Source organism: Dendropsophus ebraccatus, chromosome 9 (genome assembly GCF_027789765.1).
Source record: "Dendropsophus ebraccatus isolate aDenEbr1 chromosome 9, aDenEbr1.pat, whole genome shotgun sequence".
NCBI classification, from domain to species: domain Eukaryota; kingdom Metazoa; phylum Chordata; class Amphibia; order Anura; family Hylidae; genus Dendropsophus; species Dendropsophus ebraccatus.
Genome location: NC_091462.1, coordinates 114,428,682 through 114,444,271, shown reverse-complemented (window position 1 = coordinate 114,444,271; position 15,590 = coordinate 114,428,682). Strand labels below are relative to the sequence as shown.

At 51.5% G+C, this 15,590-nt stretch overlaps 1 protein-coding gene across 1 annotated transcript; it reads right to left on the bottom strand.

The window, feature by feature from the left end:
- Positions 1-318: 318 nt before the first annotated feature.
- On the bottom strand, positions 319-14,452 carry FBXL19 (F-box and leucine rich repeat protein 19). Its single transcript, XM_069984607.1, has 11 exons — positions 13,444-14,452; positions 13,165-13,353; positions 12,891-13,034; positions 11,990-12,076; positions 11,389-11,559; positions 11,134-11,166; positions 10,414-11,048; positions 9,458-9,621; positions 8,116-8,280; positions 3,060-3,275; positions 319-1,572 (listed from the first exon to the last, which is right to left on the bottom strand). Exons 2-11 carry the CDS (start codon positions 13,330-13,332, stop codon positions 1,382-1,384), a joined length of 1,974 nt encoding a protein of 657 aa, XP_069840708.1. The 5' UTR covers positions 13,333-13,353; positions 13,444-14,452; the 3' UTR covers positions 319-1,381.
- Between the last annotated feature and the right edge of the window lie 1,138 nt (positions 14,453-15,590).

The window sequence follows — 15,590 nt, the reverse complement described above, 5'->3', positions numbered from 1 at the left end:
ACAGTTAAATAGAAACACATCCATAAATTTCAACCAAGGAGGTGATGGATAAGGGTAGATTCTATACATATACACTTATGTTATTTTGGTCTAAGAACTTGTCTAATCCTGTACTGAAGCCTCCACTTTTGCTGTGACCAGATCCTGAGACGTCTGTTCCACAGATTCACTGTTCTCATGGTGGAGACGTCTTGTCGCCTCCAGAGATTGAACCTTTTGATGGATCTCGTCCGCCTAGTTTATTTCTCCACTCTTGAAGTATTGAGCTTCACTCTATAAACAAGAACGACAATCGGGCCAGATGTATACAAAAACCACTTTATATAAAATAAAAAAGAACAAAAATAACAGAGCAGAATTGTAGAAACCGCAACAACCCGCGGTGAGAAGGGGAGGGGAGGAAGGAGAGAAGAGTGATATGTGCCGGTAACCTGTCACCTGTAGAAATCTAACAGACGAGTCTTCTCTCCGGTCCCCCTCCCGATATATAGCTGCACAGCGATGCTCTTCTAAGCCTTCCCCTCCCCCCCGCCCCAAATACAGCCAGAGGCGATCATCAATACCAACCGAATACTTAAGCATCCCTCCGCCGGGGATGAACATGCCGATATATAGAAGATTGATCTCCCCACCTTTGTGTAATACTCAGTGTTACCGTTTTAGGGAACACTCGCCCCCTTTACCCTGAGAAAAAGGCTACAGACGTTGGGAGTATCAGCAGCCTCTCAAGCAGGACGGGGATCGTGAGAGAAGTTCCGCACCCTGAAGCCCTGCAGTTCTGTACCCAGTTTCCCAGAAGCTTGTCCCAGTTTATTATATGACATTCATTGCCCATCCACCACCGGGCATTATTATTCAGTCCAAGATCCCTTCCTATCATCCTGCAGAGACGTACCCACATCCCAAACCATGACGCCCACCCCGTCCCCAACCAACGTTTTGCTAACAGGCCCATGAAGTACAAACTACCTCCCAACCTCTTCTCCTTGGAGTGAGCCGATCCCTTCAGGCCTTGCAACCAATGTGGAGGATGGAGATAAGAATGGAAGGATTGTACAGGTGGATAGAGAGGTTTCTGTAGTACTTTGCCTGTCGGTACCCTTACATAACACCCCCCAGAGTGTACACACCCCAGATCTCAGGCTGAGCTAGTAGGAAGTTCTGTTTTCCCTGCCAATAACCATTTTGACACCAGATACGACCGTAGCCTGCAGTAGCCACCCACTGGCATCACAATAGTTAAAAAGTTGGGAAGATTCAGTGCAACCTCCTTTCCAATGTCCAGGTATAAAACCCACCCAGACAGGTAAAGGAGGCAGATACAGTAGAAAAGCCCCTGCCTGGGGCAATAGTGCTCTGACGGGAGCCATAATGTCTGACGCTAGCTCTCGCGGCTCAGCACGTGCTCCTCCACACACTGGAAAGGTTTCCCCTCGGATTCGGAAGGTGGATCTTGGAGCAGACGCTGAAAGCCTTCGTTGGTGAGGAGGCGGCAGGAGCGCAGATCGACTTGTCGTAGGTGGGGGCAGCGCTTGAAGAAGGCCAGAGATTGGTCCGTCAGTCGATTACACCCTGAGGAAGACAAGCACATTCATCATCAATGCAACCAAAGTCAAGGGGCAGTTCTGAGGCTTAAAGGAGAAGTCCGGCCAAAATTAATTTTTGATATGTTGTTACTTATGAAAAGTTATACAAATTTCTAATGTACATTAATTATGGGAAATGCACATATAGAGCTATTTCCCTTAATTTAGTAGATCAGGAAGTGTTAGAAATATCTCTGAAGTGACGTCACGACCCAGGGTGTAATTCCTATGGAGTGTCCAGCAGGGGGCGCTCTCTATATAGAAGTCTATGGGACTTTATTGTTTCTATGGGTTTCTATGTAATGTAATGTAGTGTACAGTGCTTTATTGAATGAATACATCTATGGAATACTTTGGGGAGCAAGTGTCCTTGCTCCCCAAAGTATTGCATAAATGTATTCATTCAATACATTCAATACACAGTAAGCCCGCCGATCCGCCGCATTTCCGCCGAATTTCCGCCGCATTCCCGCCAATCCGCCACACGCTGATCCGCCGCATTCCCGCCGATCCGGACCATATACATTGAACTACAGCTCCCATCATCTGCTTCTAGTATGAACAGGTGATGGGAGCTGTAGCTGGGTAAGGGATATGACATGCCGCCGGGCGCAGGGGGGAGCCGCTCAGTACACAGGAGCGCTCCCCCCTCCTCCTCCTCCTTCCGTGATAACTTCCGCCTATACCAATGCTGAGTCCCTGCCTGGCCGCCGCTCTCCCCCCCATACATACCGGCTCCCGATGCATCCTGGTGTCCGCGCTGATGCCGGGAGCCGGTATATGTGAGCGGAGAGCGGCGGCCAGGCAGGGAGTCAGCATTGGTATAGGCGGAAGTTATCCCGGAAGGAGGAGGAGGAGGGGGGAGCGCTCCTGTGTACTGAGCGGCTCCCCCCTGCGCCCAGCGGCATGTCATGTCCATTACCCAACTACAGCTCCCATCACCTGTTCATACTAGAAGCAGATGATGGGAGCTGTAGTTCAATGTATATGGTCCGGATCGGCGGGAATGCGGCGGATCAGCGTGTGGCGGATCGGCGGAAATGCGGCGGATCGGCGGGCTTACTGTGTATTGAATGTATTGAATGAATACATTTATGCAATACTTTGGGGAGCAAGGACACTTGCTCCCCAAAGTATTCCATAGATGTATTCATTCAATAAAGCACTGTACACTACATTACATTACATTACATTACATAGAAACCCATAGAAACAATAAAGTCCCATAGACTTCTATATAGAGAGCGCCCCCTGCTGGACACTCCATAGGAATTACACCCTGGGTCGTGACGTCACTTCTTCAGAGATATTTCTAACACTTCCTGATCTACTAAATTAAGGGAAATAGCTCTATATGTGCATTTCCCATAATTAATGTACATTAGAAATTTGTATAACTTTTCATAAGTAACAACATATCAAAAATTAATTTTGGCCGGACTTCTCCTTTAAGTGAGGGCGCAGAAGAGGTACCTGCGAGGTTGAGGTGAGTGAGGCTGTCCCTTAGTGGAGAGGTGGCTGCGGTCAGGATGTGGACCCCGTGATCGGTCAGATGGATGCAGTGACTAAGGTCCAGGCGGTGAAGACGAGGAGTGTATCTAAGCAGCAGGCGCAGGGCGGAGTCCCCCATCTCAAGACCGCACAGGCGCAGCTCTGACAGGGAAGGCAGGCGCCCCCGGAGGTCAGATCCTGAAATACAAGAGCAACACCAGTGAATTACACTGCAAAAGAGAGGTGGATGGAACAATAGAACAAACATCGGCCGCTAGTAGAGTTGAGCGCAACGCCAGCACGAAGATTCGTCATTCGATTACTGGAACAGCTAGATGCAGCCCTAGTGATGTCCTTAGGTCAAAGGCTGCATCCATGCCGAACGATCAGGCTCGAGCATATCTAATAGCTAGTCTGGTACAGGGACACCAAATGTGCAGATCAGCACAATCTACCTCTCTGTTATCAGCCACTCTCTATGAGAGGAGGAGGACTATAACGTAACAGGGATGAGTAACAGGAAGTGTAGAAGCTTCTGCTCCCCCACAATCATCGCCTTCAATAATATCATATGTGACTGATATAATCCGCTCCTCTCATAACGCTCTAGCACTGATATAGCCTCCCGGTATTGGTCAGATATCACCTAATGTATCGGCTGCCACCTATGGACTCTGGAGCAGAGACGTGTTCCAGGGAGCGATGGCTTCCCTTTCTAGTGTCTGATGAATGTTCTCTGTCTGACTGCACTGTACCGGCTGTACTGCTTAGAGGAGGAGGACAATGGTATGGGGGCTTCCTGCACTCCTGCTGCTAGATGTAAGATGGACACGCCCCCGCAGTGACTGCCTGCTCGGCCAATCACTGATCGTGCTGCTCTCATACTTGTCAGTGATTGGCTGAGCAGACTGTCACTGCTGAGACTGATCTAGCGGTGGGAAGGTTCAGAAGAGAACCCAAAGGAGGACCATGGGTGAACCCTTCAGAATTTTCCTATATTTCTGCATAAATTTGACCTAAAGTATACTTTGATTTTGACATAAATCCCTAAAAGTAGATAAAGAACCAAAATTGAACAAGAAAAGTCAAAAAGCAGCAGATGTGGTCATTTATTTAAGGAATAGGACCCAATGTCTGTGAGAGGTAAAAGTATGTGACCCTTTAGGATCAGTGGATCACGTCTTCAATCAGGACTCAGGACGCTGGGAGGGATTCGGCTGAAGACGACTTCGCTGACTGAAGATCGGAGACGAGTCGGCACGTGACAGGTATGTATAGCGCACCACACTTCCGGGTACACGGGTGGGGGTGGTGAGACACAGGGAAGGGGGCCATTCACAGACATAACATACATTACAAAGTTGTATAACTTTGTAATGTGTGTTATTCTGTGAATAATTCTTTACCGCCGCACAACCCCTTTAACAGAAGTAAATTACAAATCTCTGGCACAAGTTGATTTAAAAGAAAAATATTTTGGTGAACTACCCCTATACCCCTTTCCTGTTCAGGTTTCACTTTTTTGTTTATTTTTGCCTCCCACAGTGCTATGATTTCTCTCTATATGGGTCAGTTTGATTACAGCCATACACTACTTATATAGATTTTATTTCATTTTAGTATTTCACTTCCCATCAGTAACACACACACATGTATATATATATATATATATATATATATATATATATATATACACGTTCCTGGCTTTAGGGGGCTGATGTGTGCGGGTCCGCCGCAGTGAGAGCAGCCCTGCACACATCAGAGTCCAGGAAGCCCAGCATAATGACAGGCAGCTGTGATCCCGCAGCTGCTTGCCATTAACCCCTTAAACGCTGCGATCTATAGCAATTGCGGTGTTTAAGGTACTCAGTGACAGAACAAGCTTCTGTCACTGAGTGATCGGGACCCCCAACGGGCGGGAGTAATCCACTTACCTCAGGCCTGTTGAATCGGCCATCTATGTACTGTATAGAGTCTGCTCTCAGGCAGGCTCTATGCACAGATTGCCGATAACACTCATCTATGCTAAGCTGTGGCTATGTTTTAAAAAAAAAAAAAACGTTCAGTGGTTTTCCTGGTCCATGATTGTAGGCTGCTACCTACCTCCATGATCCATGCAAAACCGTTAGTGTTGTCATCCGCTTTGCATCCATGTCCGTGTTTTTCACTGTTTAGATTACACTGATTACATCACATCCGTGTTTTTTACAGATGAACACTGATGTCACATCCGTGCAAAACACACATCTCATAGATTTCTATAGGGAACCAGATCCGTGCTTCCGTTCCGAGTTATGACACGTCCAATTTTTAAATTGAACGAATTGGAGATCCGTGAAAACACTGAACATGTGAATAACCCAATACAAATCAACGGGCTATAAATTTGTCTGTGTGCACTGACAACTTCACGGAACGTGTGAATACAGCCTTAGGTTTTAAACCCCCTTGCCCATTATAAAAATATTTAAAATAAACATATTACATATCGTAGCGTGCGGAATTGTCCAATCTATTATAATATAACATTTATGTTCCTGCACGGTGAACGGTGTAAATGGAAAACAAAACACCAAGATTGCTGATTTTTTTTTAAAGTATATATCAGAAAAAAATAAAAAGCGATCAAAATTTTTCTCTTACACCAATATGATATTAATAAAAACTAGAGATCATGGCACAAAAAAATTACACCACAACCAGCCCTGTAGGTGGAAAAACAACAGCGCTCTGGCTCTTAGAAGGCACAGAGGAACATTGTGTTAACTTGACCCGGATATCCGGGCATCAATGGGCTCGGTCTTGAAGGGGTTAAGAAAAAATGATTTTTTTTTTTGTTTTTTTTATATATCAAATGCTAAAAAATTCTCTGTTCTATCTTCACTTTCTAACCCATTAAAGTGATTGTTCACCAATTTTTTTTTCTTTCAAATCAACTGGTGCCAAAAAGTGCCAGAGATTTATTTTCTTGTATTAAAAAATCTAGTCTTCCAGTATTTATCAGCTGCTGTATGTCCTGCAGGAAGTGGTGTATTCTCTCCAGTCTGACACAGTGCTCTCTGCTGCCACCTCTGTCCATGTCAGGAACTGTCCAGAGCAGGAGAGGTTTTCTATGGGGATTTGCTGCTGCTCTGGACAATTCCTGACATGGACAGAGGTGGCAGCAGAGAGCACTGTGTCAGACTGGAAATAATACACCATTTCCTGCAGGACATACAGCAGCTGATAAGTACTAGAAGACTGGAGATTTTTTAATAGAAGAAAATGACAAACCTCTGGCACCAGCTGATTTGAAACAATATTTTTTTGGTGAACAACCCCTTTAAGGCCTCAGTACAAGCATGGGCTTCATCTCACTATTCTAGTAACGCATTGTCTCCAGTGCCCAAGGGCAGGATTCCATTGTCCTAATTGCAAAGACGTACAACAGCCCTGGACATGTCTGGGTGAATATTAGGGGGAGCGATAACAAATGCCCATCGTCTGTCTGGTCTTTGCGCACATAACAGGACCTTCAGTCTAGGTTCTCGCTGCCTAAGGAAGACGCAGATACCTGAGAATCAGACAATGAACCCGTCTGGTCACCTGAAGGAGTCGCTGTTGAGCTCACTCTCTGGGCCCTTCCTTATTATCGCTTACAAACCAATCTTACCCCATGAGACTATGGGAGAGGGATCTCCGGCAGACTGCTCATACACTATCTGCAGTATTTATAAGGCTCGCTCATGCAGATCACACGTCCGCTCATAAATCAGTGCTGAGGTGGTAATATACCCCTGCTGATAAGTTACCAGAACTCTCCAGACTATTGCTGGAGAAATTGCCACCATACGGGATCCTTCCCTCATATCCTGTGGTATCATCCAGGTATCTCTAAGTATTGGGAAGACTGTAAGTAACTCCCATACCAAGTCATACCGATAACGCTCCAGTACTGATATAACCTCCTATTACATCCTATGTGACTGATATCAGCCGCTCCTCTTATAACGCTCCAGCACTGATATATCCTCCTATTACATCCTATGTGACTGATATCAGCCGCTCCTCTTATAACGCTCCAGTACTGATATAACCTCCTATTACATCATATGTGACTGATATCAGCCGCTCCTCTTATAACGCTCCAGCACTGATATAACCTCCTATTACATCATATGTGACTGATATCAGCCGCTCCTCTTATAACGCTCCAGCACTGATATAACCTCCTATTACATCATATGTGACTGATATCACCGCTCCTCTTATAACGCTCCAGCACTGATATAACCTCCTATTACATCCTATGTGACTGATATCAGCCGCTCCTCTTATAACGCTCCAGTACTGATATAACCTCCTATTACATCATATGTGACTGATATCAGCCGCTCCTCTTATAACGCTCCAGCACTGATATATCTTCCAGACATTACATCTAGAGATGAGAGAACCCGGAGCAGCTGGAGTCCATCTGAACCCGAACTTTCGGCATTTGATTAGCGGTGGCTGCTGAACTTGGATAAAGCCCTAAGGCTATGTGGAAATCATGGATATAGTCATTGGCTGTATCCATGTTTTCCAGACAACCTTAGAGCTTTATCCAACTTCAGCAGCCCCCGCTAATCAAATACCGAACGTTCGGGTTCAGATGGACTCGAACCAGAATCCGGTTCACTCATCTCTAATTACACCATATGTGACTGATATCAGCCCCTCCTCTTATAACGCTCCAGTACTGACATAACCTCCTATTACATCCTATGTGACTGATATCAGCCGCTCCTCTTATAATGCTCCAGTACTGATATAACCTCCTATTACATCATATGTGACTGATATCAGCAGCTCCAGCACTGATATAACCTACTAACTCTTTCACGACAGGTCAGTGATAGTTACTATCAGAACACAGAGCTTTAAATAAGTCAGACACTGCCACCTGATGGCAAGGATGAGGTACTGCATTCATTTGCCACTCAAAATATCCTGGGACATTGGAGAATTCTCAGCCCAGTAGGGATCAGCGTGTGCCTGCATGGTTCGGGTCCCTCACCTGTTTTGCCATCTGAGCTTGGAGGGGAGAGCAGCTCTCGGAGGTGCGAGGTTTTCATCCCTTGTACCCAGCCGAGGTCAAGTAAAGACAGACAGGGGAATGTGGTGGTCCAGAGCGAGGAGACCGCCATCCATGTGCATCCGGCCAGCAGCAGCTCCTTCAGTCCTGGGGAGAGAAACGACATCACCTGATTAACTCAGAACATCTCATCTGTGACAGCTCGGCCCCGGCCGACACACAGCTACCGACAGCTCGGCCCCGGCCGTCACACATCGACCGACAGCTCGGCCCCGGCCGACACACAGCGACCGACACTTCGGCCCCGGGCGACACACAGCGACCGACAGCTCGGCCCCGGCAGACACACAGCGACCGACAGCTCGGCCCCGGCAGACACACAGCTACCGACAGCTCGGCCCGGCCGACACACAGCGTCCGACAGCTCGGCCCCGCCGACATACAGCGACAGACTCAGCATCGACAGCTCGGCCCCGGCCGACACACAGCGACCGACAGCTCGGCCCCGGCAGACACACAGCGACCGACAGCTCGGCCCCGGCAGACACACAGCGACCGACAGCTCGGCCCCGGCAGACACACAGCTACCGACAGCTCGGCCCGGCCGACACACAGCGACCGACAGCTCGGCCCCGGCAGACACACAGCGACCGACAGCTCGGCCCCGGCAGACACACAGCTCGGCCCCGGCAGACACACAGCGACCGACAGCTCGGCCCCGGCCGACACACAGCGACCGACAGCTCGGCCCCGGCCGACACACAGCGACCGACAGCTCGGCCCCGGCAGACACACAGCGACCGACAGCTCGGCCCCGGCAGACACACAGCGACCGACAGCTCGGCCCCGGCCGACACACAGCGACCGGCAGCACGGTCCCGGCCGACACACAGCGACCGGCAGCTCGGCCCCGGCCGACATACAGCGACATCACCTGATTAACTCAGAACATCTCATCTGTGACAGCTCTGCCCCGGCCGACACACAGCGACCGGCAGCTCGGCCCCGGCCGACATACAGCGACATCACCTAAATAAACTCAGAACATCTCATCTGTGACAGCTCGGCCCCGGCAGACACACAGCGACCGACAGCTCGGCCCCGGCAGACACACAGCGACCGACAGCTCGGCCCCGGCAGACACACAGCGACCGACAGCTCGGCCCCGGCAGACACACAGCGACCGACAGCTCGGCCCCGGCCGACAAACAGCTCGGCCCCGGCCGACAAACAGCTCGGCCCCGGCCGACAAACAGCGACCGACAGCTCGGCCCCGGCCGACACACAGTGATTGGCCCTAGATGACTCCCATCATCCCCCTCACCCTGCAGTCGGTGGATCAGCCACGTCAGCTGTTTTTCTGATATGTTGGTCCAGCTGAGGTCTAGTCGGACTGGTTGCCTGCGGACTATACCACTTAGCATAGGAGGGGTGATTGATTTTCTTCTACTCAGGTCGATGGACGTCCACAGCTGCCGATCACAACACCTGAAACATCAAATCACACATCAGAGAGAAGATAACACACAGGATCCATGGAGGACGGACAGCCCGGACGATCAGCTACGAGACCTGTCTCATCCCATGGTGGGTGCTGCTCCGGGCTCACTCTGTACCCATTCTCCTCTATAGCACCATGTCAGCTATAGATCTGCATACATAGTGTCACAGAGGAGCTGACTGCACACTAATATATGTAGCTCTACACCTGTGCAGAGGATTTGGTGCTCTGTGTCAGGAACCTGGAACCCCTACAGAGCAAGTAACACAGAATCCAATGCCGAGTGCCCCAAACAACACAACCAATATACAGGTAAAACCAATACTGCAACCATTACCCAGTCACCTCATAGATACATTACTGATCCTGAGTTACATCCTGTATTATACCCCAGAGCTGCACTCACTATTCTGCAGGTGGGGTCACTGTGTATATACATTACATTACTGACCCTGTTTTATACTCCAGAACTGCACTCACTATTCTGCTGGTGGGGTCACTGTGTACAAACATTACTGATCCTGTGCAGGCAGTGAGCTAGCAAAGACTGTTTAGAGATTTCAGCTCTGAAGCAGCAGAATTATGAGCAGGAGTATAACATACAGCAGTAATGTCATGTAGTTATAGTGTCTATGTGATTCCGTTTCCTCTGCTGTTTACTTTTTGGTGTCTCGGTCCTCTATTTTCCCTGGTTACCCCCCCCCCCCCTTGTGACGCTCATATTGACAGTCACTGTACGCCGTCCCCGCTCCCCCCCCCCCCCCCCCCCCCACTCTTACCACCGGTTCCAGGTCCGGCACACCCGCATACAGACGCATAGCTCTTTTTGTCCCAAATGCCTAAAAACGGCCAGCCAGACCCCCCTCTGCATTACATGGTCCGTTCCACTGTCCAATGGCAGAGAGTCTGGTTCAGGGCTGTGCGGGGGGGGTCGTACCACGTGTCTCTCTAGCTGGAGGGGAGGGGGTTTAGGTGGAGATGGCACCAGCGGCCTTTTTAGTATCTGAGTCCTGGATAAAGCCTGCACCGCGTTGCGACCACATGTCCCTTTCCTGGCGACCGCCCCTCCCCCTCCTCTCCGGTTCTCCTTCTCTCTGCTGTTTCCCCGGGGAGATTTCTGTTTGCCGTTCCTGGTGCCATTTTGTCCGTCTGTGGCTGAGCCTCCTCCGTCCTCGTCTTCCTCGGAGCTGGTGCTGAAGCTGATCCGGGATGACCGCCCCTCTCCCCCCTCGCCGGTGTCGCTGCTTCCCCGGGAGGCCTTGGAGTCAGAGTCAGAATCGGAGTCGGAGCTGGAGCTGGAGGTGCTGCTGCGGGCCCGCTCCAACATCTGACACATCTGCTTGAAGCGCTCGATCTTCTCTCGCTGGTGGGAGCGATCCGACACCGGGACCGGTTCTGTGGGCGCCTGCGGCTCCTGAGGGAGAAAGAGGACGTCAGCGCTGTAACCATACAAACAAAACAGACCAGAGAAAAGCAGCCGCCACGGAGGACGCACGCACCTTCTTGATCTTCTTGTCTTTCTCTGACTTCACCTGCAAAAACCAGAAGAAGAAACGGTGTGAGAAGAAACCTGTGGAGCGGGGATCATCACCAGGAGCCTGAGGAGGCTGGCGACGTCACATGATGGCCCAGGGTGTCACTCAATAGCGTCCCTCATGGGCTGGGGGGGGGGGAGGAGGCTGGCGCCCCTCATGGGCGGGGGGGGGGGGGGGGGAGGCTGGCGAGCAGCTGGTTTCCTCAGACACATGACCGACCTTCTTTTTGACTCCCGCGTCCTGCACCGGTTCCTTCTCCTTCTTCCTCTTATGTCCCTGGTTCTCGTCGGGCGGCTTCTTTCTGCCGGGGGCCGGGTCATCCGTCAGTTTCCACCGTACGGCATCTTCTCTGTTGTCCAAGCGCCGTTTACCTGAACCATCCAGTGGATCCTAAGGAGGGGGGCATGGCGGATTATCAGAGGGGTCTCACGATCACAGATCTACACCTATAAACAGCAACGTGCCCCACAGCACCGACCCCAAACCCCTCAGCGCACTCACCTTACACTTGTGTCCTTCCCTCACACAGCAGTGACACCACCCCCACACACACTCACCTTACACAGCAGTGACCTCACACCCCCATAGACGCCCTCCCCTGCGCACTCACCTTACAGGTGGGGTCTTCCCTCACACAGCAGTGACCCCACACCCCCAGAGACCCCCGCACACTCACCTTACAGGCGGGGTCTTCCCTCACACAGCAGTGACCCCACACCCCCATAGACGCCCTCCCCCGCGCACTCACCTTACAGGTGGGGTCTTCCCTCACACAGCAGTGACCCCACACCCCCAGAGACCCCCTCCCCCGCACACTCACCTTACAGGTGCGGCCCTCCCTCACACAGCGTGGACACTCCCAGCAGTTGGGGATCTCCGTGTCGATGACGGCTTCTGATTTACCCATCTGAGGAGACACAATGATAAGAGAACGCCGATCCCGTCAGTCACGTCCGCCACAAGACAAGCAGTACGTTTGAGCAGTTTTTGAGGTGCAGCTTTTGCCCCCAATCCCAGCAGCACCTGCAACCTGGAGACTGGGCCCCTGACGTTGGGGCGGTGGTCACACCTGTGCGCTGCCCGTCCATTCATTCTCTAAGAGCCGCGGAAACAGCAGAGGTTGAATAAAGGGTCAGCGCATAGGTGACCGGACCTCCCCAATCAGCTGGTTAGGCCTCATCCCGGGGGGATAACACATCACAACTCCCAGCATGCCCAACAACAAACATAAAAAAAAAAAAATTTAACTTGTGGCTCTCCAGCTGTTCCAAAACTACAACTCCCAGCATGCCCCCATACTCTTAAAGTGCATCTGTCATATTAGATCCAATGAGGGTCAGGCACATTATCATCTGATTGTGTCTCCGTATCCATGGAGACCAGGACGTCCGGATTAGCAGAGGATACTGACACTGATCCGGAAGGGCCAATCATGACAGGCAGACTTTGAGGCGATGTTCCCACAATGTAAAATTAACAACAAATAACGGCCATGACATTGAGGAAACATAGACTAAAGCTGCGCCCCCAAATCTGTGACTCTACGGCTGTTACAAGACTACAACTCCCAGCATGCCCTGATACCCTTACAGCTGTGTACCCCGATCAGTGACTCTACGGCTGTTACAATGATGGGAGTTGTAGTAGCCACTGGGGCCCCCAGACGAGGTGACACTGATGTGAATACAGGTATATATGTATATATATATATGGGGTTGTACCTTGATGCAGCCGGGGTGGACGATCTCGTTGCATATGGTACATTCCATGAGGGAGAGGTTAAACTTCTGCTCCTCGTCCTGAGCGGTGTCTTCCTTGCCAGCGTCCCCGCACAGAAGACAGACGGCCGTGTGCGGCAGAACGGGCTGCAGGGGAAGAAGGAGGAGGCGTTAGATCAGCGGACTACAACCTGTTGAAAAACTACAACTCCCAGCATGCCCTGACAGCCGTTGGCTGTCAGGGCATGCTGGGCGTTGCAGTTCAGTGGGTTCTTACCGCGGTGCACTGCCTCTTCAGACAGGACTGCTTCATCCGCCCGGGACCCCCAAACTTCTTCATGTCCTTACAGAAGTTGCACTCTCCGCACTCGCTGCGCACACAGGCCTCGCACTTCCGGCAGCGCGTCCTCCTGCGCCGCGCAGCCCCCAGGCCCTTCCCCGACATCTCCCTCAGCTGCGCCCGCACCTGGAGGAGGAGAGAAGACAAGACGCCTCAGTCACATGACCCGATCACCGCCATACTGGCCATGCTCCACCACGGCGGCGGCCGCATTACCTGCTCTCCGCTGCTGACTGAGCCGGCCCGGGGCTCATGATCAGAATCAGGGGGTCTTCTGGGGGTTATTACGTGCAGCCCCCCACCATGCTATAAGGTGGTCCGTACCTCGATAATAGAAGCTAGGACTATAACGTGCCCCCCCTATACTCCCTGCATGCTACAGGAAGGGGGTCCGCCAGCAATCACTAGGAGGGTCCAGTACCCTATAGTGGGGTGTCTAGAGCCCCCCTCACACTCCCACAATGCCCCTGAACCCCCAGATATCAGGCTGACCCCAGGCTGAGCTGTGGCAGGGGGTGGCCAGTAGGGGGCAGTGGGGATGGAGTGTGGGGTGGGGAGGCCTGCACCCCCTGTTCCCTGCACTCCCAGCGCCTCCTCCTCCTTCCTCTATGACTCCCCCACCACCTCCCTCATCTTCCTGCTCGCTGCCCCCGGATCTCCGACTACACGGGGTACCGCCGACTACCCTCTTTCACGAGCGGCATGGGCTGATTCCGTGAGTGGCCCCAGATTGCCAAAAGCGGGCCCTAAAGCAGCTGCCCCCCTTCCCCTGCTTGCCTTCCCCTCACATTCACACTCACACACATAACAATACCACATCCAACATGGCCGCTCAGTGGGAAAGGCTACAGCTCCCGCCCACAGAGCCGCGGAGCACGCCGGGAGGTGGAGTCCCCTCGCGAGCCCCGCTCACTCTCTCCTATGGAAGGCGGAAGCGCGCTGGACTACAGCAAAGATGGCGCCCGCTGGGCGGCCGCAGGGGACGCGTGGAAATGTAGTCTTTGAGCGGGGACGCGAGGAGGAAAAGGAAGTGTCCGGCTTCCTGGCACCGAGGGCTGATGGGAAATGTAGTTTATTGACGCAATGAGTAGTAAATAGGTCATGGGGCGAACGTGCGACATATCCACAGTGTGAGGAGAGTTTGAGGGTTTAGAGGTCATAGTACAAGTTAATGTATAAGACCCTGTGCAGACAGAGACTGAAGCTGCTGCCCTGTCAGCAATGGATAGAAGACAGATGGAATATGGTTGCTATGGGCAGCTGCAAACCACCTATAGCAACCTTTTAGCAATGACTATAAGACACATGGCATCTGGTTGCTATAGCTGTCACCCATAGCAACCAGTCAGCAATAGTCTGAAGAAAGCCGGAATCGTGTTGGTTGCTATGGGCAACTGTAAACTAGTAACAAGAAAAACATAGCTGACACCCATAGCAACCAATGGAATCAGGTTGCCATGGGCAACTAAACCAATAAAACAAGAGCTGTCACCCATAGCAACCTCTCAGTAATATATGTAAGACAGATGGAATCTGGTTGCTAAGAGAAATGTGGCTTTGTCACCCTTAGCAACTGATTAGTGAACTAGTAAAAATTTATAGGCAACTGTAACGCAGTAAAGCGATTCCCACTTATGCAGCACAGTCAGTGAGCGCCCCCTGTGGGTGACCATGTAATGTGGCTCCTGGTTGCCGCAGGTCCGGCTCCAGCACCCCGGGCAGATAGCGGAATTCTCTAGAACCCATCATGGCCAGACAAGTATAAGGGCACATGTAGAGTTCAGCTGAATGTGGGGACCCACTTTCTTGTCTATTAACACCATTCCTGGTGCTGTCAGAGTGGCGTGCAGTGTACCTGGTGCTGTCACAGTGGCGTGCAGTGTACCTGGTGCTGTCAGAGTGGCGTGCAGTGTACCTGGTGCTGTCAGAGTGGCGTGCAGTGTACCTGGTGCTGTCAGAGTGGCGTGCAGTGTACCTGGTGCTGTCAGAGCTGCTTCTGGTGTACCTGGTGCTGTAAGAGCAGCTTGCGGCATACCCGGTATTGTCAAAGCGGCATGCGGTGTCACTGGTGCTGCCAAAGAGATGTGCAGCATTCCTGGCACTGTCAGAACAGGGTGCAGCATTTCTGGTGCTGTCAGAGTGGCATGCGGAGTACCTGGTGCTGTCAGAGTGGCTTCTGGTGTACCTGGTGCTGTCAGAGCGGTGTGCCCCATACCTGGTGCTGTCAGAGCCGCTTCTGGCATACCTGGTGCTGTCAGAGTGGTATGCGGAGTACCTGGTGCTGTCAGAGGGGCATGTGGCGTACCTGGTGCTGTCAGAGCAACTTCTGGCATACCTGGTGCTGTCAGAGCGGCTTTTGGTTT

Bases quoted from the DNA above. Each gene is read 5' to 3' on its own strand.
- FBXL19 (XM_069984607.1), bottom strand. From the start codon at position 13,332: ATGTCGGGGAAGGGCCTGGGGGCTGCGCGGCGCAGGAGGACGCGCTGC. The intron at 11,560-11,989 runs GTGAGTGTGCGG...CCCCCTCCTTAG, and splicing joins GGGAGGGCCGCACCTGTAAG to GATCCACTGGATGGTTCAGG. The intron at 1,573-3,059 runs GTACCTCTTCTG...TGTCTTCCTCAG, and splicing joins CACTCACCTCAACCTCGCAG to GGTGTAATCGACTGACGGAC.